The 28,000-nt window shown below is 34.9% G+C and overlaps 2 protein-coding genes across 3 annotated transcripts; one reads left to right on the forward strand and one right to left on the reverse strand.

The window, feature by feature from the left end:
* Positions 1-440: 440 nt before the first annotated feature.
* LOC131621896 (eukaryotic initiation factor 4A-10-like) lies at positions 441-27,896 on the reverse strand. 2 transcript variants are annotated; one of them, XM_058892957.1, is made up of 5 exons: positions 27,824-27,896; positions 2,768-2,836; positions 2,584-2,690; positions 1,468-1,898; positions 441-1,266 (listed from the first exon to the last, which is right to left on the reverse strand). In XM_058892957.1, exons 2-5 carry the CDS (start codon positions 2,833-2,835, stop codon positions 631-633), a joined length of 1,242 nt encoding a protein of 413 aa, XP_058748940.1. In that variant the 5' UTR covers position 2,836; positions 27,824-27,896; the 3' UTR covers positions 441-630. The 2 variants fall into 2 exon arrangements, with proteins under 2 accessions (XP_058748940.1, XP_058748939.1); XM_058892956.1 differs by lacking the exon at positions 27,824-27,896 and adding an exon at positions 3,292-3,448.
* LOC131621897 (uncharacterized) lies at positions 25,014-25,468 on the forward strand. The gene has a single exon (XM_058892958.1). It carries the CDS (start codon positions 25,116-25,118, stop codon positions 25,437-25,439), a length of 324 nt encoding a protein of 107 aa, XP_058748941.1. The 5' UTR covers positions 25,014-25,115; the 3' UTR covers positions 25,440-25,468.
* Positions 27,897-28,000: the final 104 nt, after the last annotated feature.

Raw genomic sequence — 28,000 nt, forward strand, 5'->3', positions numbered from 1 at the left:
TGAGCTTTGTATAATTATTCATAACTTATCCACGAGAAATGATATTTTTTTGTCAAAATTTTAATAATTTTCTAGGTTAGTTTTGAGGGAAAAAAAATTCATAGTGCATATACTACTCCCTCCGTCCCATAATGCATTTTTTCCAATTCTACCTTCTAATTAATAAAAATTTCACAACCTCTAAAAACTACAAAAACCTCAACAATGTACTTTATAGGTCAGTATTTACACAAGACTTATTCAACAGTATTGATAAATGAGCTCTCTTACATGAATTGTAATTCAAATATCTCCTGGGTTAAGTTTCAAAATATATGAAAGAAACCATAATACACTCGACAAATTAAGCAACCTACCGTCTTATTCCAGACAAATAATATATAACCTTCGATGCTATGCTAGCTTGTGGTTTAATTTAAACAAAAGAAATACATACGGTAGAAATGAAAAAGTCTAGATCACCCTTCTAATTAATTAAGCAATAAAACAAAATTCATAAATCCATTATAAATAGAGTCAGATGTCTTTGATCTCTAATGGGTAAAAATGGTAACCAAAAAAGAACAGAAAATAGCATTTGTCAAAAACTAAAAAAAACTGATGACTTAACAAAGAACAAAAATTAACTCATCAGAGAAGATCGGCAACATTTGAAGGCAATTCCTCTACGGTGACATTGTAAAACTTCTGAATATCAGACAGCATTCTTGCATCATCCACAGTGACAAAGTTTATAGCAACACCTTTTCTTCCGAAACGCCCACTTCGCCCAATGCGATGGAGATAGTTTTCAGGTTGGGTAGGAAGATCATAGTTTATCACCAAAGACACTTGCTGAACATCAATACCACGAGCCAAGAGGTCAGTGGTAATGAGAACTCTGGAAGAACCAGAGCGGAATTCACGCATTATGATATCACGAGTGTTTTGGTCCATGTCTCCATGGGTGGCTGAGACTGTATGGTCCCTGCCTCTCATTTTGTCAGTGAGCCAGTCCACCTTGCGCCTTGTGTTGACAAAAATGACACTCTGAGTGATAGCCAGAGTCTCATAAAGGTCACATAATGTCTCTAGTTTCCATTCTTCCTTGTCAACATTCACATAAAACTGCTTAATACCCTCAAGGGTCAATTCATCACGCTTTACCAGAATTCTCACTGGCTTATTCATGAACTTCCTTGTGATCTCCAAGGCTTCTGGTGGCATTGTAGCAGAGAACACTCCAACCTGAATTTTGGGTGGCAGCAGCTGGAAGATATCATAGATCTGCATTTTTCGAACATAAAAGAAAATGAACAGTTAGCTAATTAAGACAATAAATTCATCTGGTGCTAGTGAAGGTGTGTCAAATGAACATAAAAGGGTTTCAGAGTTTGAAAAACTAGAATGCATGAACATGTGCATCACAGAGCCAAAAAAAAAAATAACCCAGCAAATTCAGTTCTAAGAATCAGAAAATCAACACACCTGGTCCTTGAAACCACGTGAAAGCATCTCATCAGCCTCATCCAAAACAAACATTTTTATGCTATCTGATCGAAGAGACTGTCTTCGCAGCATGTCAAACACACGTCCAGGAGTGCCAACAACGGTATGGACACCAGTTTGGAGAATACGCTGATCCTCACGAACGCTAGTGCCACCGACACAAGCATGAACTTTAACACCAAGGTAATCACCAAGAGCTCTCATAACCTTCTCGATCTGCTGTGCAAGTTCCCTTGTTGGTGCCAAAACCAAAGCCTGGCACTGAACCAATCCATAATCGAGCTGCTGCAAAATTCCAGAACAAAAGGTTGCAGTCTTTCCAGTTCCAGACTGAGCCTGCTGAATCACATCTAGACCTTTGCAGAAAGGAACAATTCCCCTTTGCTGGATTGCAGAAGGCTTCTCAAAACCTTAAGCACAAAAACAAAACATCAGACATGGTCTTGAGGCTGAGTTAGATTCATAATTTTTTTCAAAATATTCTTTAAAGTGCAATACTAGTACTACTATGTGAGGTGTATTAGCTCCAAAACACAATAGGAACAACTAAGCAAATTTACTTTTTAATCAGCTAAAAATTGAATATTTAGAAACAGAGACAAATTTTCAATACCATAACCTTTGTCTCGGGCAATTAAAGAAAAGAGTGAAAAAAACAGCTGCCCTCTATGTTGTTGGTAGCTTATCAATGACGAGCCTGTGGATATTAAGTGACCACTATCAAAGGATTCGGGACAGGCAGAGGTCAAACACACAGACTAAGTAACCTCTAAGTTAAACTAATGAACAACCCCAACTCTTGCCAAGCCCCCTGACTAAAAATAAATGTTTATGCTTTTCAAAAAGATAATCCTTCAAAGTTTAGTTAGTCCAGCACCCAATAATTGTTTGAGTTAATGCTGGAAAAGTTATTAAAATTGTCAGAAGGCCCAATTGGGTTACTGCAATTCTAAAGAATTAAGTAGCATAGGGGTAAATCTTACAGAAAACAATATCAAAACGCATTACTGAAAGCGCACTTCAATAATTGCTTGCTAACAATGTTACATAGTAAATAAGTGGTTAAAGAAACAAATAAAAAAATCATCCATATACCATAAGCATATATGCCTCTGAGGAGATTTTCTTGCAATCCCATATCATCAAAAGTATCATGGACTTCATCATAAGTGGTGATGAGTTCTTGTCCATCAGTAGAAAGCCTGTGATTAATTTCCAAACGTTAAAATCACATGATATACAAACACAAACACAAATAATGCATTACTCCATTACTTACAATTCATTCATCTTAGTGTCATACTGCTTAGCATCAAATTGCGAACCTTCCGGAGCCAAACCTGCCATACTGCATATCAAATAACACAGTTAAGGTAAAATTCAACAGATATCCAACAAAATTATAACAAATCACAATCCAAATCCCAATAGAGAAAAACAAAATTAAGATTTTTAATTCGTTAGTGTTAAAAAATAACAGAACGCTCATGAACAATACATCAATCAATCCGAAAAACAAAAAAACAAAAATTCCCACATTACTCCCGATGTCAAAAATAAATAGAAGCACAAAACAGCATCAATCAAATAAACAACAAATACTCCACGAGAATATGTAACGACACACAGTAAAACGATGATTCAAATCTCGATTTCGAACTTAGAATACAACAAATCACAAACCAACAACAAATTGATTTCATAGATCAGAACTTCTACAATCAGATCAACCTCAGATTCAAAGCACAAAAACTCGATTGATGAAAAAGTATGAAATTCAGGGAGAAATTGAGTTAGGTATACCTGTTCGTAGAGAGAGGCAAAGCGAGAGAGAGAGAGGTTGAAGAAGAAGTGAATTAGGGTTTCACAAACTCCTCGGATCTGCGCCGTGGAGTTGAAGGTGAGAGTGAGAGAGAGAATTAGGTTAATATACTCGAATATGTTTTTGATGGTACTAGCTAGGTATCAATCATATTATATATTTATTCAAAAAAAAAATCATATCTTATATTATTTCCTATTTTTTATAACTGATTTTGTATCTATCTACTATTATCTTGAGAAATTATATAAACAAACTATCTATATTAATTTGAGTCTATTTTTTATATTTTTTATTTTTTATTAAAATTAAATTTCTTTATTTAGTATAAATATTTTAATAAAAGCTACATATATTTTCAAAAGTGGTTTTTTTTTTTTTAAAAAAGTGGTTTTTTTTAAAGCTAAATATATTACAAAAGTGGTTTTTTTTATTTCACACAAATATTTCAACAAATTAAATATATAATTCTCATTATATTAATTCATATAAATTTCATTCTATTTAATCAAATATTTTTTAAAAGAATTTTGTCAAAAATTTAATTATTTAATCTTAATTTTAATTTATAAATTAGATTCACATTTTGACTTTTAAAATCATAATCGATAAGTTTATTTATCTATAATAACATTTATTTAAAATAAGTTTGTTATGTCATGTGTCCCTTCCTAATTCGTTCTTGATAAATTTTCATGTTCTAAATATTTTTTATTTAACATAAATATCTCAACAAACTATAATATAAATTTTTGAATAAAATTGTGTTATTAAAAAATGGGTTAATGAACTTTTTCGTCCCTTTAAATATTTCAAATTTCGTTTTTAGTCCCTCCAAAATTTTCCTTCAAGAAATCGTCCCTTTAAAATTTTTCTTCCGAACTATTGGTCCCTAACGTCATATTTCGTAGCTAAAGTCGTAGCTAATCTCTAGCAAATTTGACGTTAGGGACCAATAGTTTAGACGAAATATTTTGAAGGGACGATTTCTTAAAGGAAAATTTTGGAGGGACTAAAAACAAAATTTGCAATATTTAGAAGGACCAAAAAGTTTATTAACCCTTAAAAAATTAACAAATATAACTATTAAAAGATAATATATAAATAAAAAAACTATTAAATTTTTTGAAATATTTACCATTGCTCCGTAGTGGAATTGAAATTGATCGGTAAACGAGGAAGTAGAGTTTGTTGCGGTGGATTTGAATTTTTAATGCGGTAGAGATGGGAGTGACCAGTAAAGTTTGCACTTTCATACCTAAATCAGTAAGAGAACAACAAGAGTTGTATGAGTGATAGTGGATTTGAATACTTGAGAAATGGTGTGTCTTATCTCTTAAATATGAGAAACGATAAACGGTAAGTGTAGAGTGAAGCATGGATCGCAGATAGCGTTAGATTGATTTGGATGGTTATCAAAGCTCCAGCGAGCATAATCGTTTGTTTCCCAGGGATAATGGCATACATGTTATGCGCGTTTTACTTTCTTCACCGTATCATTGGGTCTTTCGTCTAGGGTCTCGCGAACGGCTGATAATAGTTGTCTTCCAATCTTTTGTCTCTGCTTTGCAGGATGAGGGGTTTGTCAAATTGTGCTCCAATCCGACCGCTAGATTTTGGGAAGTGAAATCCTTTGATACAATTCCATTGCCATCGGGAACAGACGCATTTAATACCCTAGTAAAATGTAATGTTTCACTCGGAATAAAAGATGTGTGTCCCTATGTTAGTTGATGATGATGTTTTCTCTTCTTTAAAGCACTTGAGTACTTTGAATAGTTTTCAATTAAAATCCCAATTGTTGGTGGTGCGCAATGCATCATACGATCTTTAATGGATGGGTCGCTTATAAGAGGTTTTTGAAGCGTCATTTTGCTCTTTTTCTGCCATTAGCGACTTGCAAAAGAGTTTGCAAAATAGTTTATTTATGTCTTTCTTGTCATTCTTTCTCGCGAGCTTCTCTTTTTCAGCTTTGGTCAAATTCATATGAGATCTTCACACATTGGCACTTGGCATGCATGAACAATTAATCCATTTCTTTCAAATATAGTTAATGTTTTCTTCTTGCTTTTGCCTCATTATCTAGAGTTTCCTAGGTAGTGAGCTTTTGACACATATGTTTCTCTTTTTGGGAGATTTTCTATTGTTGGCAGTTTCTTATACGAGTGTTTCTGTTTGAACTTGTTTGCTCATCTTATCTTGTTTGTATGAGGCTCTTCTTTGCAACGCTAAGGACTATGGAGATTCCACCAACTATGATTAGTAAGGCAAAGTAAGATATCTCAGTAACTTGGTGGATCGGGAACATTGGGGATCGTATTTGCTTTCATCGTGAGGGTGGCTTAGACCATACTTCAATTGATGTGGATTATTCGTCCGACAGAGGAGTGTTTCCAATATACGAAGATAAGGGGATATGGGACCAATATGACAAGTGTGTCATCCCTTTTCACAAGTGTTTATTCTCTTTTAGGCTTCTGTCTTCTATTTAATGATTTTAAGGTCAGTGTTATGAACTACTTGAACAATGCCCCTTTTGCAGTTGCTTTTGCTAAGTTGGTTGTTTGTCAAGATTTTTTAATATTGGAATGAGCACTAGAGGGATAAGTTGACTCTGAAGTTGTCTTTCCATCTCTTTAAGACTCAAAATAGTACGGCTAATCAAGCGTGTGGTTTGGGTTTGATTTCTTAGGGGCAAAACTCCAAATTCTTTTAGACCTATTCTAACATTATGAAGCATTTTGTTTGTCTTATGTAACTCATCTTAATGAAAAGGCTCATGAGAAAATATGTAAAATACAGTGTGGGACTCCATTTGTATGTACAAACTTATTTCATATATTATAGAGCTTGCGTCATTTTTTGACGACAATCTGATTTTACGTTTATAAGGAGGAGAACTTGTTCCTAAAAGAGTTATACTTGAATAGACAACTAGTGTCTTTATACAAAGAGCTTGGTTATGCGGTAATTATCATTCCACATGACGCAACGTCAAGAAAACGGTTGAAAAGGTTCATTGAGACCACTAGTTGGTGGATGTTAGAACCGAGGGGGATAGGAAGGTTACCTTTGGTAAGTGACATGGAAGCTTTACTTCTTTTGATTGTTGCTTAAAAAAATTCATCTCTTGATGTCTTCCTTATAAGTTATCCACATGCGATGAAGAATGAGAAAGTAATGCGGCAGATGAAAATGAATCTCTGAGCTACCTCTTTTCTTGTGGGTATTCCAAATACTTTGTTTACCAGAGGAGCTTCTAGCGTACACTAACTACACACATTAAAAAATTCATAATGCAATATAGAACAACGAGAAAGAATTGATGACAGGAATACCAAGCAGACATTACAATCATATAAACCAAAACCATAAGATCTAAAATGGATAACCAAATTTCAAAAATCAGAACAAGTTATAATCTAAAAAAACATAAATAAAGCAAAATAAATAAAACAAAAAATATGCAGCAAAATGAGTGCACGACAGAAGATGGCTAATGGGAGGATCCTTCGAATTGATTGAGATCATCCATGAGAAATCACTAAGGTCATATAATCCTGAAGTACCTTCGGAGGGGATGACATGTTGAGCTGAGAAGAGGGTAACAATGCGATTTATTTGCTCTGGATAGTTTGTCCTAGTTTTATAAGCCAATAGTCTTTGCTCTGCTAATATTCACTCACCCCAATTATGGAGGTCATCCCGAGTCACAAAAGAGGAGCTATTGGAATTGGATGGAGGAAGATCATCTAGAGTAACTGGAGCATAAACATTACCTGCCAAATCTTCTGCGAGAGGAAAATCTTACAAAGGAGTGTAACTGATTGGAGCAAGAGGATTGTTGACAAAGGAGTTGTCATAGATGAGAGAAAATAGAGTTTGTGGATCTATGTGCTTGCAAGTATGAAAGTGAAAATCCCTAGAAGATCCATTGGAAGTTTTGATGACGACAACGACAGACAAAGTAAGTGACAACAACTTTCAATCTTAATTGAAAGGATCAAATCATAATTGTAATACGGTGAACTGAACTGACTTTTATAATCGAAAATGTTGCGGTAAGCAAGAGTCGCCACCGACTTTTATTTTATCCAAATTTAATCAGAAAGGCTAAAAGAACAGGAAAAAACCTTTTAAATAAAAAAAGGGTTCGGGGGGTAATTATGCAAAGGGAAGGTGTAAGGCACCCTTTGCATCCATGGTTTTCCATGGGCTCTTAATTGCTTTGCTCTTTAGTTTTGAAGTCAAAAGTTTCAGAAAATGTAGAAAAAGAGAAATAAGGACTTTAGCTCGCAAATGAGCGTAGCCTTATTGAAGATTTATGAGAAAGAATATGAAAAAGTCTTTTTAGAGCAAGGCAAAGCAATTAAGGGCAAATTACCTTATAATTTGAAAAGAAGTTCTCTTAGCCTTTCGGGGTGAAAGGGTCTATCCTTGCCATAAGGTGGCAGGAAGCCTTTCATTTGGAGGTTGAAGGGTCGTCGAGAGTTCGTTCGCCATAAGACTATCCCATGCCATAGGGAGTAAGGGAAGAACCAGAATAGCCTTTTCGTAGGCAACCAGAGGATACCTCAGCCTTTTCGTAGGCAACTTCCGAGGGTCGAGATCATGTGTATCGAAGGCAGCATCATTAGGGACCATGATCTTTAATCGAGGCAACATAGCTGAGGTATCCTCGTATTCGAGGGACTGGCTATTCTGCAAAAAAAAACAAGGCAACAAGGCAACAGGCAACAGAGAGGTTACCCCAAAAGTGTGCGTGTGTGCACCAATCACGTGATCAGTTCAAAATATATTATCTTATAATGATTAAGTGATGCTAATTTAATTCAGGGTTGCACTCCCTAAAATTACTAACCACAGCAATTAATATTAACAATTAAAATAACAATGGGGAGAGGGAGAATGAAACCAGCGGGGGGAGGGAGATTGAAACCAGCGGGATAATAACGCTATAGGTCTAACACAAGTAATAATTAAGATCAGGGTTTAGGGTTACCGATATTCGAAGCTTTGGCAATTGGCAAACTCTGAAAAGGTGGAAAAAATAGAAAACCGAATATATGTGAGTGCATTATCAGTTCAGCCATAAATATGGTTAACCTTAATCAATAAAAGTAAAAATACAAGAAAAATGGAAAAGAGCACTTAGCTTCGATTGATGAAGGTTGATGGGCAAAAGTTTGCCTTGAGCATTGAGCATTGACCCTGATCATCTGAGAATTGATAGGAAAAATAAGAGGAAGTGAGTGTAGAGGAATTTCATTGACAAGGGTAGTCAAACCCTAATTAAATAAAAGGCAGAAAATATTTAAATAATAAAGATTAGAACTTAACTTTGATTGGTAAGGCGCGTAGTCGGAAGATTGAAGATTTCTGATTAACCCTAAAAAGAATTGACATGAAGAAGAGAAGCGTTAGTGCATTTAAGATTCGTTAGTCATGGGTACAAACCCTAATAAAATAAACAAATGGGATTGAACAAACCCTAAAAGTTAATGAAATTGAAAGTTTGATCAAATAATTAAAATAAACATAAGATTAATCTTAATTATCAATTAATTAAAAGTGTATTCGAATTTTAATAATATATATAAAAAACAATTATTCGTGAAAAAAACCGGATTTTTGATAATAAAATAATTATGAAATTATTATAAACTAATTTGTTAAAAAAACTAGGGTTAATACTACTTTACCCCCCTGCTATATAAGCGAGATTCGGTTTACCCCCCTCTAAAAAAAAAACTTATTGGACAAACCTTGCAAAATAAAGATTCCATCAATATTGACCCTGATCAGTTTTTTGGCCAAGATTCTTAGAATCTTGCCTACGTGGCATTTTTGGTAGTGCTGACTATACAACACATAAGCAATGTGGCACAGTCAGCACTGCCACGTGGAATTTATTTTTTTTAAATTTTTTTTTTTGAAATTTTTTTTAAAATTAATATTATTTTTTTTTTTAAAATTAATTTTTTTTTTAAAAAAAATTAATATTTTTTTTTTTAAAAATTTAATATTTTTTTACATTTTTAAAAAATATTTGACAGTACCTGCGGATTTACGTACGGATTTAAAAATACCTGCGGATTCACCAACGGATTTGACAATACCTGCGGATTTACCTACGAATTTGACAATACCTGGGGATTTACCTGCGGATTTACCTACGAATTTGACAATACCTGCGAATTTACCTGCGAATTTGACAATACCTGCGTATTTACCTACGAATTTGACAATACCTGCGGATTTACCTACGGATTTAAAAATACCTGCGGATTTGACAATACCTGCGGATTTAACTACGAATTTAAAATTACCTGCGGATTTACCTTTAAAAATACATGCGGATTTACCTGCGAATTTGACAATACCTGTGGATTTACCTACGGATTTAAAAATACCTGCGAATTTATATATAATAAAAATAAATTTTAAAAATAATAAAAAAAACAGTAAAACAATTTTGGAAAAAAATTTAAAAAAAAATTAATAAAAACGTAAATTTTTTTTAATTTTTCCAATTTTTTATAATTCTTTTTCAATTTTTTTATAATTTATATATAATAAAAATGTAAAAAAAAATATTAATTTTTTTTTTAAAAAAAAATTTAAAAAATTAATAAAAAAAATTTTAAAAAATATTAAATTTTTATTAAAAAAAATTAATAAAAAAATTTTTCAAAAAAAAAATTTAAAAAAAATAAATCCACGTGGCAGTGCTGACTGTGCCACATAAGCAATGTGCTGTACAGTCAGCACTACCAAAAATGCCACGTAGGCAAGATTCTAAGAATCTTGGCCAAAAAAACTGATCAGGGTCAAATTTGATGGAATCTTTATTTTGCAAGGTTTGTCCAATAAGTTTTTTTTTAGAGGGGGGTAAACCGAATCTCGCTTATATGGCAGGGGGGTAAAGTAGTATTAACCCAAAAAACTAAAATAAAATAAATAAATAAAAAGGGTTGTAGTAAAAAGAAAAGAAAAAGAAATATTAATAACAAAATATAAAAGAAAAATAGAAACAAACTTAGCTGAAATCTAGTGTGGCAGCTTGGTGAGGTGCATGATGGTCCTTTAATCCTGGTATGTTAGATCTTGATGCTGGGAGATCTAAGGGTGGCTACGCGAGCCGTATGGTGGTCACGCGCGAGGGAGGCCTACCAGATCAATTATCAAATCATTACATATAAGTCATAAAAATAAACAGTACCCAGTGAGGATCGAACCGGTGCCTTGCCCTTTGCCAAAGGGAGTGACTTGCCAAACGCGCCATGTTAGTCAATTGAAAAATAACGCCACGAAAATGTTAATAAAGAAAACTAGACTTTTTGAATTGGGGAAACGCGCGCCTGAGGACCTTCTTCTTCCTCGTTGTATTTTTCAGATGCACACTTTTAGCTACGGTTTGCAAGTGTAGCTGCAGGCCCTGCAAATATCAAAACCAACAAATACGCAACGAAAATTAACAGAGCAAGTCTAGTCTTGCTCGGAATTGTCTCCCGAGTGCAACGGCATCGTTGGTTTCGTTCAATTGTGCCTGTAATAAGAAACCCTATTTTGGAGCTCTAAAACCCTATCCATGGTGGAATCTCAAACACGCAATTAATCAACAATTAAACGGTACAGAAAGTTCACAAACATCATCACAATCAAGAATACGTATTCAAATGTGATTTATAATAAACATATGAGCATAATCGAATTCAAAAAACCTTGTGCAAACCGTGAGTAATATATGTTTGCTTCTGTACGTTTAAGTTGATGGTATTGATCTCAATAGCTCCAGGAGTGACCTAGGAATGTGCTGCAATCCTCAAAACGCCTTGAATCCACACCAATTTTAGAAACCGAGTTGGAATTTCCCTTTGAATTTCTTGAGTTTTCCCACAGCTTTCTTGGGCGAAAATCTCCCCCTTTTGCATCTGACTATGTTCTGTACTTATAGTGTGATGAATTAGGTCAACAAATTTTAACCAAATCTACTTGAATCAATGATTGGTAATTTGATTGAAATATGGTTCTTAAAACTTCCAAAATTGGCATAATTTCAATCTAATCTCATCAATATGATTTTGCATGAATCTTGAATAAATTATAAGGTAATTGGATGATTGAGATTGATTGGAGACAAGAGCAAATCAAATCTTTTGCAATTTTTCTTAATTATGTGATTTATATTGTATTTTTAACGAATTAAATTCAATAAAAAATAAAATATTAATCAATAATTCGTGGCTTTGGGTGTGGACTTCCTTGATAACTTGGGTGACAAGATTGGATCACAAAAACTTGGGCCTCTTTGTAAAAATATTCATTTTGAACCCTTTTTCTTCACCTTTTTTCCTTCAAAATGGTCCAACTTTGACAAGGCCTATATCCCTCAATTTTTGAGGTATGGAAGTGTTTTAGGACTTTTTAGAAACCTTAGAGAGTCCTCTAACCAGTGTCTTTGGTCTCATATCAAAATGATTTTCCATGCTCCTTGTGTGTCCTTTTGAAAAAAGTTACTTTTTGTGGACTTTTGAAAAGGACCTATAATGTTTTGGTCCATATCTCCCAAATGAAGCATTTTTGGACTTGGCATGTGAGAGACAAAATTGTAGAGAATCAAATTTCCTTCAAAGTAGGCTTTGGATGGAAAATTTCTGATGTTCCATGTAGGAGTTATGGCTGGTCAAAGTTTAGTTGACTTTTCCTATACAAACCCTAATTTAGAAACTTTTTGAATTGTTGATTTTTGATCTTTCCTTGATGAACCATGATCAGTACTTGATCAAATGGTGAATGATACTTCAATATTAGGATCTTTGACAAAAAATCAAGAGTTTTGACTGTATTTTGACCACAGTTGACTTTTAGGTCAACCTAGTCGACTATTGACTTTCTGAGCAATTGAGTGATCAATCTTTTGAATTAAGACTTGAAAATTGGTATGAGGATCCTTTGAGGCATATGAGAGACCATGGGTTTATTTTGAGGTCTTAGAACCTGATTTTACTATGAGGAAAGCAAAACCCTACTTTAGAGGCACTTGTTTAGGAGATAGGTAGCTTTGAGCAATTGGAGATCTTTGAGCATTTGAAAGTTAGGTGGACTGAAATGTGATGGGCAAGTTTTGGGGTATGACAGCTGCCCCTGTTCAATCTTCTTACACTTGAGGATGTAGATATGCTTGTGTGCCTATCGGAATCTGAAGGTGGAAGAGGATTGAACACTAGAATACCAAGAAATTTGCCCTTGCTGATGGTGAAGGGACTTTTCGGAGATGGGCTTAATGATGCTATCTAGATGTTGGGAGACTTGATTGTGATGGGCTTAAAGATGCCATCCATCTTGATTGACTTGAGAGTCAGGATACGTCGTATGTTAGACGGGATCCACTGTATTGAGAAGTATTTGTTGGAGATTGGTCGTGTCAACACCGTTCATGATGATAGAATTAGATCTTCGAATGTTGATCGTGTAAGCACTGTTCGTAGTAACTGAATTAGATCTTGGATTGTTTCTGAATTGTGTCTTGAATGAGTGTCAAAAGATGAGAGTTGTAAGAATGTTTCAGAAGTCTGGGGGTCAAGCTTCCAGAATGTGCATCTGATTGGAATTTTCAGAATGTCCGGGGTTCGAGCTTCCGGAATGTATATCTGATAAGAATGTTTCAGAAGTCTGGGGGTCATGCTTCCAGAATGTGTATCTATTTGGAATTTTCAGAATGTCCAGGGTTCGAGCTTTCGGAATGTATATCTGATAAGAATGTTTCAGAAGTCTGGGGGTCATGCTTCCAGAATGTGCATCTGTTTGGAATTTTCAGAATGTCCGGGGTTCGAGCTTCCGGAATGTATATCTGATAAAGATTGATTTGTTGATGATATTCGTATGCTTGGGAACTTACCTGAAAGATAAAGTTAGCAGCATGCAATGCCATGATGCATGTATTTATGTGACGAGTCTCTCAAAATAAATGAGAAACTTGTATGTTATGTATGAATTTATTATGAGGTAATGTATGCAATGTATGAATATATGATGTATGACAGATGCTATTTGGAGTGTTTGAGAAGTAGTTATTTGAGTGTTGATCGCGTCATTACTGTTCGTGGTAGATGGGTTAGATCTTTGCGCGTTGATCGTTACGGAACCATCCGAGGTTTCCGCTTTAGATTTTGAAAAGTTGATTGTTTAAGGAAACGTCTGAGGTATCGACTTAAATCTAAAGGTAGATTGTTTAAGGAACCGTCTGAGGTATCGACTTAAATATGAGGGTAGATTGTTTAAGGAACCGTCTGAGGTATCGACTTAAATCTGAGGGTAGATTGTTTAAGGAACCGTCTGAGGTATCGACTTAAATCCAAAGGTAGATCATTAAGGAACCGTCCAAGGTATCGACTTAGATCCAAAGGTAGATCATTAAGGAACCGTCCAAGGTATCGACTTAGATCCAAAGGTAGATCATTAAGGAACCGTCCAAGGTATCGACTTAAATCCAAAGGTAGATCATTAAGGAACCGTCCAAGGTATCGACTTAGATCCAAAGGTAGATCATTAAGGAACCGTCCAAGGTATCGACTTAGATCCAAAGGTAGATCATTAAGGGACCGTCCAAGGTGTCGACTTAGATCTGAAGGTAGATCATTAAGGGACCGTCCAAGGTGTCGACTTAGATCCGAAGGTAGATCATTAAGGAACCGTCCAAGGTATCGACTTAGATCTGAAAGGTTTTGAAGTTGTTTATTTAACTGCAGCAGTAACTTGAAGATGCTCAGCTGGGGATTTATGATTTCTGCTTGGGGACGATCAGTAACTTGATGTACCCTGATTGGGGATTAGAGATATTAATACACCTTGTTGGAGAAGAGCAAAGTGTTGGAGAACTAGTAGTGTTGAAGATGTAAACTCTGTTGGGGAGTGTCATACCCCAAAATTTGCCCATACAGTTTTCCCCATTTCAATTCAAAACAATACGCAAAGCCCCAAGTCATCTAGAAGATCCAGGACCAATGCCACGAATTATTTGTGATCATTTGATTTTATGTGAATTTTTATTCATTTAAAATCTATTTAATCAAGTAATTAAAAGGGAAAATACCAAGATATCTGGTTTCTTTTGTTCCCAATCAAACCCAATCACCCAAATAATAATTCATGAACCATCCATTATCTATTAGCTTTTTTATTTATTTTTAGTATTTGTTATTTATTTTGTTTTGAATTTAATCATTTTAATTCAAATTAAATTAAATTAAATGCTAGAAATAATAAAAGATTTTATTTGATTAAGGAATTGATTTAAAATTGGGTTCATAGAATTGAGGGGAAAAAGGAATACGTATTTTTTTGGCAAGATTCAATCAAAGATTTCTCATGTTCCAATCTCCATAATTAAAAGATTTGATTCAATTGGTATGACCTAATTCAATCCCATATATAGGCATAAGGATTTTCAGACTGGAAGGATTTGGAGGGCTGCTGCAGAAAACCGTAAAAAGGCTTCAAAAAACCAAAGAATTCACGTTAACTCAAAAAAAATTCAAAGAAAACGTGAAGATCAATTCTGGAATTAGAGGGTGTTTTGAAGAGTTTTGAAGATCAAGCAATAATCCTGGGAATATTCTGAAGAGAACACAACCATTCCCTGATCGTGGAACATCAAGAACCGCCACCATCCATTCACGGTTTGGCTATATTTTACCAACTTCGATTACGTAAATTCTTGCATTATTGAGATAATTCGATTGTTTATTCGTGTTCATGATCATGTTTGCAATGTGTGTGACTAGTTTAATCTGAGTTTTGGCGTAGAATCCATGTTTCACCATTGTAGGGTTCGGAGATTCCCGTTTTAGGGGTTTTGTTTGCAGGCCAAATTGGACGAAGCCGTGGTGCCTATCGTGTTCGGATAACGATTCCGAGTTGATTCATGGCCTCACCTTGAGTTTATCACCGTTATCCTTTGGTGTTGAAGGTTGCAGGGTTTTAGCAATGGCCGCGAAACTGTCGCTATAGCCTCTGTCTAAAATGACAGACCAATGGAGAAGAAGATACCTGGGCGTGAAATTTTCTTGTTCAAATTTTCTGATATTGTTTATTTTATGTTACACATGTTATATTTCAATAACAGGCAATCAACGTAGCATGAATGGCAAGGGGCGCCTTGGTAAACGAGGGAACGTGGGATCGATCCACAGCTCCTGCGTTTTTCCCTTATTCTTTCATAAAAGTCTTCAGCTACGGATCCGGTGTGTACAGTCTATCTGTGACTATGATGCAACCTTCCCATCTATCGTCAGACGGGCATACCAATGAATCTAACGTGCCAGAAGCAGCAGGTGTACCATAGTCCCCCATAGCAATGCCACACTGGAATATGAGCTGAGTTTTTTCTACTTTTAATTATATTGCTTATTTATTTTTAGTGATTTATATATTATTTTGTTTAAAACTCTTTTTAAATATTTTTCTATTCATAAAAGTTATTCTAATTTTCTCCTTTTTCATAAAAATAGAAATAATAAATATTTGTTTAAATATTTATAATATTTTTTATTTTTATTAAATGAATTAATTTAATTATTTAATCATTTATTTACTTATCACGGTTTTTTTATTAATTGATAAAAATATATATATATTAGGGTTAGATATTTAATCGAAATTTTATTTTTCACTAATTAGGTTGAAAACCAATAATTAATTAATTTGATCTTTATTTTATTTTATTAATCGTGGTTAACTTGTGCCCTAGTCAGGGTTTACGAGGATTTGCCCTACACTAAAAAAACGTCATTCTGTGTATTCTTTTCAGGGTTAACTTTTCAAATACCTCCCGACTGCGCGCCACGTCCTTCACAAAGCTAAGTACCCTATTTTATTTTAAAAGTCTATTTTGTTTCCTTTTAAAATTAGGGTTTGCCTTGCCTTCATCTTTTCTGCCTTTGCCCTTTTTTAGGGTTACCTCCGAGGTTTCCTCCGACCGCCAACCATATCAGATCAAATGCAAAGCTAAGTGCCTTTTTATCTATTCGTTTTTTAATTTCTTTATCTTCCTATTTTAGGGTTAATTTCGTTTGCCTCCGAACCGATAATGCACTCACCCCTTCGTTTTCTGTTTTAGTTTTTAATTATATCCCGCTGGTTTCAATTCCCCTCTCCTCCGCTGGTTACAATTTCCCTTCCCCATTATTACTGTTAATATCTATTGCGTGGTTAGTAATCCTAGGGAGTGCAAGTCTTGAACTGAATTAGAATCACCTAATTACAAGATAATTTTCTGAATATAATCACGTGATTGTTGCACCCTCACACACTTTTGGGGTAACCTCTTTGCTGCCTGTTGCCTGTTGCCTTGTTGCCTGTTGCCTTGTGTTTTTTGCAGAATAGCCATGTCCCTCGAATACGAGGATACCTCAGCCATGCTGCCTCGATAAATAAAGGTCATACGACCCTAATGATGCTGCCTTCGATACACTAATATGACCTCGACCCTCGGAAGTTGCCTACGAAAAAGGCTGAGGTATCCTCTGGTTGCCTACGAAAAAGGCTGTTCTGATCCTTCCCTTTAGACTACCTGCCTTCTCTATGGCATGGGTCAGTCTTAAGGCGAATGATAACTCGATGACCCGTTTAAATCCAATTGAAAGACTTCCTGCCCTCTTATGGCAAGAATAAACCATTTCACCCTGAAAGTCTAAAAGAACTGATTTTCAAACTATAAGGTAATTGCCCCTAATTGCTTTGCCTTGCTCTAAAACTTTTTCTATATTCTTTCTCATAATTCTTCAAAAATGGCTACGCTCATTTACGAGCTAAAGTCCACTCTTTTTCTTCTTCTTCTACATTTCTTTTCAAAACGAGCAAAGCAATTAAGAGCCCGTGGATAACCATGGATGCAAATGGTGTCTTACACCTTCCCTTTGCATAATTACCCCCCGAACCCGTTTTCTTTTAAAAGGTTTTTTCCTGTTCTTTTAGCCTTTCTATTATTTGGATAAAATAAAAGTCGGTGGCGACTCATGCTTAACCGTACATTTTCGATTATAAAAGTCAGTTCACCGTATTACAGAACTGGCGACTCTGCTGAGGACTTTTCGATTAGAAGTGGGGTTACCTTAAAAGTTTAGGAATCACTTAAATGTTTTCTATTGTTTGCTTTGCTTGTTTTATTTTTCAGGGCTGTTTTGGGAAAATTGAAGGACGAATCCTATTCCCGGATTCAAGAACACTTAAGATTAGGAGCGGCATAGTCATGGAGACCCCCCTTGTGCATGCTTGGGGTTGGTAAAAATGAAGTTCGCGCTTGAGTTAGGCCTCCACTGGTTATTGTGTACCTCTTTTGCATGAGAGAGGTTTACGTATGTATCTTTGGGTGCGTCGGAGCTCAAGGACCTTTAGTCACCTTTAACCCATCCTGACTTTTAGGAACGTAGTGGGAGGGCTATTCTTGGTGCATGCCAAGTTATGGTTGCTACCCGATACTACAGCTCAGATAGGTTTCTTCCTAAAGTATCATTGCGTGGTATGTATGTACCATGTTCGAGGGTGCTTTAGAGGGGGCTGACAATTCTGAGTCACTTGGTAGAACCCGTTGCTGAAATCTCCTTATCCATAGAAATACCCTTGGGAAGGACACCTGATCAGACTCCATGCAAGCCTTAAGCCAAAAATTGTGTGACTTGTGTGACTTGTGTGACTTGTTTGTGTTTACTACTAACCTTCATTTCCTTGCAGGTTTTGTTGAAAGGGCTTGTTTGTCCTTACCATCTCACACTATGCCTAATGAACTGCATTCACATGACATCATGACATCATAAGCATAACATGATTTAACTAACCCTTTCAAGGATCTCGGGGATTTAGAGCGCACAATTTCAGGGACTCCTATCAAGGACTGAGTTCCTAATTAAGGGGCAAGAGGATTTATTTTCCTCTGGTCACACACCTTCCAATTCAAAGACTCAGTACCTAGCAAAGGGCAAGAGGATTTACTTTCCTCTGGCCATGTATCTTCAAATTCAGAAGTATCCCGAATCAGAGGCGATGACCCACTCGATATGGTGAGCTTGATTCTCAAAGAAGGATGTTCAAAGACAAGAGTCAAAATTCTTCAAACAAATATGCGACCAAATCACTTTCCAATGTTGCTAACTAAATTCCTTAAAGATCCTTGAAAACATCTCCTTTGCATTCATGAAATACTCTAAACCCATGGATGTTTGTTACTCTTTGTACTAGTTGTATAATATATTTGCTTTACGAATCTTAATGGGTGTTTTCTTGATCTTTTTGCTTGAATGCTTTAGATTTGTGTTGTTGTAGAAATAGACATCACAAATCTTGATTAGGGGGATATCTGTTAGCTTTTGATTCTAGACATAGGATTGGGGTTAACATCCACATAATATCTGAGTTTAATGTCTCTGTGTTGTTCGATCGGTGGAGACATCGTCGAAAGAGCAATATAGTTGAATTTCCGTCGGTGTTGCAGAAATGGACATTAATGTGAGGGATATGTGGTGATTCTGATGAGTATTGTAGATTGAGTACGGCGGAGTGATAAATCTAAGTTTGTGAGGAGTAGTTTAGATTCAAACCAGATAAGCTATTCTCTATCAAGAATGTATTCTTTTTGTGTTGATATTTACTTTTCCATTTCATATTTAAATTCATTCAAAACCAAACTCATAACTAAGAATCCGTCGAACGGCAGTTCGGTATCACCAATCTCTGTGGACACGATAAATTCCCGGATAAATATTTCCAAAACTTTTGTTGCTTTCCGCTTTACCGCTCCAATAAAATGGCGCCGTTGCCGGGGATTGGTGTTTCTATTGAATTCGCATTGCGATAGTTTCTTTGTTTTTGAGTTTTGTGAATATCGTATATTTGTGAATTTCCTTATACTTGTATACTTTTGTATAGTGGATTGTATAGATACATGTTCTAATTTTGTTTGGTGGACTTATTAAACAAGTTGAACTCGGATAGTTATTTAATTTCAAATCTTCACTTTTCAACTTGTTTAGTTAAGTTCACCAAACTTTTGTAAAATTGTGTTTTTACTTATTGTTACGTGTTTGTAAATACGTGTTATTTACGTATTGTTGTATATTCTCTTGTTTCGTAATGTTTGTTAGTGTATGCTTAGGACACTTTCTTTAGGTTGCGTTGAGGCGAGAGCGTTGACGTATCATAGAGGAAGCTACTACCGTGCATAATAAAGGCGTCGAGCTTACGACGTAAAATAAGCGCTTGTTGGGAGGCACCCCAACGGTTTTGTTTTTCTGTTTTTCTATAAATGAGTAGTGTAGGTGATAAGTGGAGGCCGCATTGGAAATTCTGGTCTTTTTAGACTGGTTCTGTTTTTCTGGTGTAGCGTGCGCCGCGCGCATTATGTGCGCGTCGCGCGGCCTGGGAGCTGAAGCGCTTGGGTTGGCAGAACTTTGCGCGCGTCGCGCGCCCTGTAAATTTTGGTCAGTGAATTATTATTAATGGTTCACTTGGCTAGCCTTTTTCCCACTTACACCAAGGCTTTATAGTATAGTATTTTATAGTTTTTTTTTAATTCCTTTGTTGTTGTTTAGACTCAAATTTTGGCTCGATTACTTGAAGTCGCATTGGTAATTCTCCAATTTTGATAGATTCAACATGGCGGTTGTGCGGTAATGATTGTTCAAATTTGTACGTCGCAAGGTACTCGTTTATCACTTTCTATAGCATAACATGTTTTTGAGACTTTTCATTTGTACAAATTTCATATTACTCATTCTTTTTGCATAACTTGCTCATGACTTGAATCACAATTAGTTTTCCCTTTTTACCATAAATGTGAGGTGGCTTTCCATTGTATATATACGCGAGAGACCGACAATTCTTGTTTTAACTGGATATTATTATGTTTAATCCTTCGTTTGTATTGTTTTTGTGAATGCACGAAAGTGATCAAGGCACTTGTTTGATTTTGAGCACAACTACCATAGCCAAATATCAATTCACCTTGTGAGTGAGTGACCATTAGTAACCCCTTTTGAGCCTTTTTGTCAATATCCATATTGTTTTTGCTTAATGCTTGTCTAGGAGCGTTTGGTTTTCATTTGTGTATGGCTGTTTGATTCTTTGTTTTCTTGACCTTCACCTATGATGTTTGGTTGGACTTTTACCTTGCCTTAGAAAGTAGGGAGTATTCACTTGATATTGTGGTTAAATTCAAGTTGGGGAGAGGATGTTTGCCTCTTTATGATGTGATTGGTATGAGGTTATGAAAAGAAAAAGAAAAAAAAAAGGATGTGAGAAAGAAAGAAAAGAAAAAGAAAGAAAAAAGAGAAAAATTTGAAGAAAAAAATGTCAAAAAGAGTTTGGAATAAGATTTGTGTTAATAAGTATTGTGTTTGGTGTGAAACATGTGATGAAGAAGAAGTTTGATTGAAATTTCATTGTTTGAAACTTTGTGGAAGTAATTACTCCCTTAGGTTTAGGCAAGTTTTTGTTTCGATTAGCTTTAGGACTTATCACTTGTTTGTTAACCGAGCCACATTACAACCTTGAAAGCCCTTGTGATTCGTGCCGTTGCATTTTCAATACTATTTTTGGATGAATGCATAATTTTGTCTATTGTTTGCAAGATTGTTGGAAGAGTGTTCAAAGTCCTCACCTTTCGGTGTTTTTCATCTACCGATGAGTTTTTGCTAGGCGTGATTTATGATTGAGCATGTTTTGTTTAGAATGTTTTGTATGAATTTTGCACTTAGGATTTGTTTCATTTTCATGTGTCGTTGTAGGATTGTGGTAACTGTTTACTTTGTTTGTGCGTTTTTGTTTGAACCGTACAATTGTTTCGTTTTTCTAAACTTTGTTGAATCTTGATTCTTTGGATTTTCACTTTTGCGATTTGAGTGTTTGGCCTTGTTTGAGGACAAACAAATTCAAGTTGGGGAGAGTTGTTAAGTGTCAAAATCTAGTTATTTTGTATATATGTTTTGTTGCACTTATCGATACTTTTTGTTAATACCGTTTGAATAATACCCCGTTTTGTGTATAAATATGTATACTTTGTGAATAGATATATTTTCATATACTTTTATACTTTTTGGATAGTTTTCTATTCATTTTGTAGGTATTGAGGCGTATTTGGAGCTTGAGCAATAACGTGTCGAAGACACGGCTTCAAACGCGCGTCTTTGAGCATCGAAACCAACTCGTCAACGAATAAAGCTCAAAATCAAAGAATAATAATTCCCGAATTTGGTTGATATGTTGTCATTGTTAGATAGGAAATTGAATAAGCTTTCCAACGCTTCGAACCGGGCGCAAATCGGAGTTACGGTTCTCAAGTTACACCATTTTTACTAAAAGTTGTTTTTTTCAATTCAGCAGGTTGGGCGCGATGCGCGCTCCTGCGCGCGACGCGCGCTGTACCAGATCCAAAATTGCATAAATAGGCGGAAATCAGATTTTTTAGGTTATGTTTTGGGTATTTTTGAACCCCAACTCATCCTAGGTCATTTTTGGGTAGATTTGGCTTGGAAACACCATTGGAGCTTGCAATCGGATGATCGGAGGTCGAATTTCTCATCGATCGGAGTTGACAAACCAAGAAATGTTTGGTTCCTCTTCTTCTCTTCTCTTTGTATTTCTCTTTTGGTGAGTTTGTATGTAAATACTCTAAACCCATGGATGTTTGTTACTCTTTGTACTAGTTGTATAATATATTTGCTTTACAAATCTTAATGGGTGTTTTCTTGATCTTTTTGCTTGAATGCTTTAGATTTGTGTTGTTGTAGAAATAGACATCACAAATCTTGATTAGGGGGATATCTGTTAGCTTTTGATTCTAGACATAGGATTGGGGTTAACATCCACATAATATCTGAGTTTAATGTCTCTGTGTTGTTCGATCGGTTGAGACATCGTCAAAAGAGCAATATAGTTGAATTTCCGTCGGTGTTGCAGAAATGGACATTGATGTGAGGGATATGTGGTGATTCTGATGAGTATTGTAGATTGAGTACGGCGGAGTGATAAATCTAAGTTTGTGAGGAGTAGTTTAGATTCAAACCAGATAAGCTATTCTCTATCAAGAATGAATTTAGTTTATGTTCAAATGTTAAATTTCCGTGTGTACCGTCTAAACCCATTTTATCCCAAACTCATAACTAAGAATCCGTCAAACGGCAATTCGGTATCACCAATCTCTGTGGACACGATAAATTCCCGGATAAATATTTCCAAAACTTTTGTTGCTTGCCGCTTTACCGCTCCAACACATAGCATGAGATGAATGGCCCAAGCCTATAGTGCCATGTTCATTCTTCTATACTAGCAGTCGTTGCAAGACTTCTATGCTCCATCACTTTCAATTCAACTTTGAAAGTTTTGTTTCAAACTTCCATTTACATCCATAATTTACTTTATCTTCTATTTGAATCTTGTAATTCCTTTCAAGCAATTGACTAATGCTTAAAAGATCCCACATGATTCCCATAATATACAATACACATCTTTAATAAAATAATGATCACATTTGTTGCAACTGCTTTCACCCTTTTAAAATGTTAAATTGTTGAAATTTTAGGAGTCCCTTCCACCATTGTTGTGATAATTTTCTCTAACTCTATTCTTGAAACACTTGCCCTACACCTTCTTGTCTTTTCCAACGAAACAGGCCTGCAAAGCAACTTCAGCCATTGCTTTGTCAACATTTCTCTCTTCCATTCTTTGCTCATGAGCCTCAAGAGAACTTTGTAACTTTTTCCCATGGTTGAAAGATCTTGGACTCTTCAACCGTGACCACTACATTATTTAATGTTAATGTTAAAGATCTCAAGATCTTATCAACCACATACTGCTCAGTGATTGTTTCTCCACAAGTTTTCACTTGATTCACCAATCCTGTGAATCTTGTAGTAAATTCATTAATAATTTCCTTCTCCTCCATTTGAATTAAGGGTAAATAGCTTTTTCGCCCCCTGCCATATAGGCAAGTTTTGAAACCCCCCCCCCCCCCGTAATAAAAAAGGTTGTATGGATTGCCCTAACTTTTCCAAAATATTTTAATTTTAACCTTAAGCAGGACACATCATCAAAAATGCTAATGTGGCTTCGTTTTTTATTATTTTTAATTCAAACCAAATGCCACATGTGTTTATTTTTTATGAGCTGACCAAAATGCCCTCTTTATTAGGGATTAGAATCTTGTTTCCTCTCTCATGCCCTAGCCAGATGTTCATGATATTCCAATTCGCCATAAACATAAGAGGTACAAGTTCTAAATCCAAAAATCATAAAAAAGAAAAGAACAAGTTGGATCGGAAGAACTGCACGGGTCACAATTGGATCTTTCACTTCCACCGTGCAAAGCCCCTTCAAACACAGAGCCGCAAACCACCGTGAGGAGCATCCGCGCAACTCACTAAACAATGCCACCGCGCGTATCCCCTCTGACTCAGAACCTCTCGCCGATCTTTCACTCCCACGCAAAGACCCACTCTTTGACGGACCGCCAGAGCAACCCAACTCACAAGAAACACACAACGATTACGTCACAAACTCAGATCCAAGAAGAAGAAACCAAAGACAAGGAAGACGAAGCGGGAGAAGTGAAGAGGAAGGTTTACCATTACCTGTATTTTTCAAATTTCCTTTTGTAGGTCTCGATTTGTGTTTGTTCCGTCTTTAAGTTTCTGATATGACCTTCTTCTCTTTTTTGTGTGCGCTTCTTTGTGTAATCGTTGCAACTTCTACAAGAGGATTAACGTCATTCTTGATAATCAAACAATACCTTCATATGTTTGCACCACTTGTCATAATTCTTCGCATCGATAATTGAAGAGTTTGCAGGGATATGTTCATTGGAGATGTAAAGCATTTTCGCACACTAAGTGTTCGATCAAAGAAACAATCTATTGATGCCAAATGTTGGGAAAAACTCAATCACAAGATAAAAATTATGAACCAATAAACAATGGAGAGAGTAGGGTTGTAATCGATTACACACATAGGTATATTTTTTATTAGTTTTATGTTATATTGCTTATTTATTTTTTGAAATTATTTATATAGTGATAATATTTAATATTTAATTATAATTATTATAATAAATAATATAGTGTACAAAATTTTCAATAAAAATAATCATAAATTTTTTTAATAAAAAAAGTATACAATTTTTTTAATATAATTATTTTATAATAAAAAATTGAACGAAAGCTTTAAGTCCTCGCAAAATAACCCAAAAAATTAAAAATTAAAAACTTTTATTAATACAATGTAAAAGAGGTTGAAGATTACCATAAAATAAACGCTAAATATTTTGGAGGAAAGTTTAAGGTAAAATGATTTTAATGAATTGGTTAGAATAGAAGAGATGATGTTTAAATCGTTAAAACTAATAATGAATGATATACAAGAAGATTCTCAAGATGTACAAATGTGGGGTTGTTATCCTCTTAATCTTAAACATCAATGTTTTCATGTCTGTCCATTTGTTTGTACTTTTATTAGGGAAATTTGTAAAGTTAAACTCAAGCTAATAGTACTCAGTAGGTTAAAAGGGTTCATCCATTCATTTGTATTTTTGTGAAAATACAAGTTTCTCTTTGGCATCTTCCCAAAATCGATTTCAACACTTCAACAAGAGAAAGCTAGTTAAACCCAAAAGTCTCATTACAATTCCACATTGTTAAGCAAAGTTGGATAAGTCCCTATTACACCTTCCATCAACCAAATAGAAAAAACAACATATTAAACACCAAAAATCACAACCATTTCTTAAAACACAACCTCAATATTTCTCTCTTGTTCCATCATGGAGTTTAGATCAAAGTCATGCAGAGATGAGAAGCTACAGATTGAAGGCAAGGTGGCGGCACCAAAGAGCATGCAGGATCTGAGGTGTTATAGTGCTAACTATGTTTATAATCCAAACCAGACATGTAATAAGGAGGTGAAGATGAAGAGAGCAAAAAGCACTTCAAAGAGTTGGAGATTCGATGATGCTGAGTTGCAGAGGAAAAAGAGAGTTGCTGGTTATAAATTGTATGGTGCTGAAGGGAAAATGAAAGGGTCTTTGAGAAAGAGTTTCAAGTGGATCAAAAACACTTACACTCAAGCTATCTATGGATGGTGGTAAAATAGTAATTTTTTGTGTTTTCTGTTATATATATATATATATATATATATATATATATATATATATATATATATATATATATATATATATATATATATATATGCTTTCATTTGTAACATGTAACTTCATCGTTTAAAGCCTTTATCAAGTGGTTTCATTGATGATATCTTTCATTTGTAACATGTAACTTCATTTGTAACATGTAACCACCAAACTAGCAATTTTATTTGATTAAGCTGAAGATTTCTTTTGACCAAAAAATCAACTATTATGTTTATTTCTGTCATAAAACTCACACAAGTTAGCCAAGTAACATGAAGATAGATCATAAAAAGTGTAACGGCGGCATAGAATCACTAGAGAATAATGATAACTTTCAACCAACTTCATCATTTTCTCTCATCAAATTGCACACCCTTGTTTATTACCGCCTTATTCTCATTATGAGAATCATGGTTTGACTTCTATAAGTTAACTTCTTAATTGTTCAGTTACGTCTGAAGCAAAGTGATCCAAAGATTTTAAAATGGTCAAACACTTGGCTTTAAGCATGTTGATCAGGACTTTATAAGTGTATCGGGATATTAACTGCATGTGCACAGTCTAGTAGTTAAGTTTTAAAAGATATCGAACTCACAAGGACTGAGGGTCAATATAGTACTTAAATATGATTTTAATTAAATAATCAGATACTAAAATACCGGTATGCAATAATCAGACGTCAGGGTTCAATAAGTCATTGGCATAGATTTAAATATAAAAACACTTTTCAGAATAAGTTACTCGAATTATAAATCTTTGTCTCACACTCTCGTAACTCTCGTATTTATTGATTCAGATTACACTATCAGCTCTAAGTTTGGTCTCGCTAAATCTTTTAAAAACTAAAAGTACTCTTTGAAAATCGAATGAGATATAATTAACTCTAAAGCGCTCTCGCTGAATTTAGAGTTAATGTCTGATGACTACTATCTGGTAAAAACCTCAAACTCTCGTTGTGTTGATTTTAAACTTTAGTGTGATATTTACTCTCGTAACAAAATAATTTAGTATTAGTTTTAGAAATCAAGACCAGAAAAACGCTAAATTAGTTTTTATGTCAAATCGTTATCGAACCCGTCGGTTCGGTGACCTTATATACCAGTATTAGAAAATTAACCTAACATGCTTTTTATCACGAACATACAGGATAAGCAATATGGAAACATAGATTTAAGCATGGCAATCAAACAACAAAATAAATAAAACATATAAAATAAGAAACCTGAAATTTAATTAATAAACTGGAATAATCTTCGAGTATCAAATATTCTTCAACACTCGTACAGACTTCTTCTTCGATTACAATTTGAATCCCAAAAATAAAAAGTAAACCTAAATCTAATAGTTACAATAGTTCCTCAACGCAAGAAACTATTGCTTTGAAAGGTAATAAGAATGCTAGAACAAATGATGGAAACAGAGGAAAAATAGCAGAAAAACTGTAACTTGCAAGAAACAGAAGTTATGAAAATTCACGGAAGGAAAGAGAGAGCTTGGAAATCGATAACTGAATCTCTTTTATAGTGACTTGGCAAGACATTCTCTTGCTGGATTGTAGGAGCATAACGTCTTAGGTTGAGACTTGGTCAAGATCTGAGAGCTGGGCTTTGTTTCTAGTACGTGGGCTTTCTGGTTTAATTCAGATTTTAAGCCTGTGCCTCTGCCTCTGAGGAGATTTTCTTGCAATCCCATAGCATCAAAAGTATCATGGACTTCATCATAAGTGGTGATGAGTTCTTGTCCATCAGTAGAAAGCCTGTAATTAATTTCCAAACGTTAAAATCACATGATATAAAACACAAACACAAATAATGCATTACTCTGTTACTTACAATTCCTTCATCTTAGTGTCATACTGCTTAGCATCAAATTGCGAACCTTCCGGAGCCAAACCTGCCATACTGCATATCAAGCATATCAAATAACACAGTTAAGGTAAAATTCAACAGATATCCAACAAAATTATAACAAATCACAATCCAATCCCAATATGAGAAAAACAAAATTAAGGTTTTTAATTCGTTAGTGTTATAAAATAACAGAACGCTCATAAACAATACATCAATCAATCGGAAAAAAAAAACAAAAATTTGAAACATTACTCTCGATTTCAAAAATAAATAGAAGCACAAAACAGCACCAATCAAATAAACAACAAATCCTCCATGAGAATATGTAACAGCACTCAGTAAATCGATTATTCAAATCTAGAATTCGAACATAACAATAAATTGATTTCATAGATCAGAACTTCTACAATCAGATCAACCTCAGATTCAAAGCACAAAAACAATGATTGATGAAAAAGTATGAAATTCAGGGAGAAATTGAGTTAGGAATACCTGTTCGTAGAGAGAGAAAGTGAGAGAGAGGTTGAAGAAGAAGTGAATTAGGGTTTCCCAAACTCCTCGGATCTGCGCCGTGGAGTTGAAGGTGAGAGTGAGAGAGAGAATTAGGTTAATATACTCGAATATGTTTTTGATGGTACTAGCTAGGTATCAATCATATTATATATTTAT

The sequence above is a fragment of the Vicia villosa genome, unplaced genomic scaffold (assembly GCF_029867415.1).
Source record: "Vicia villosa cultivar HV-30 ecotype Madison, WI unplaced genomic scaffold, Vvil1.0 ctg.000011F_1_1, whole genome shotgun sequence".
Lineage (NCBI taxonomy): Eukaryota > Viridiplantae > Streptophyta > Magnoliopsida > Fabales > Fabaceae > Vicia > Vicia villosa.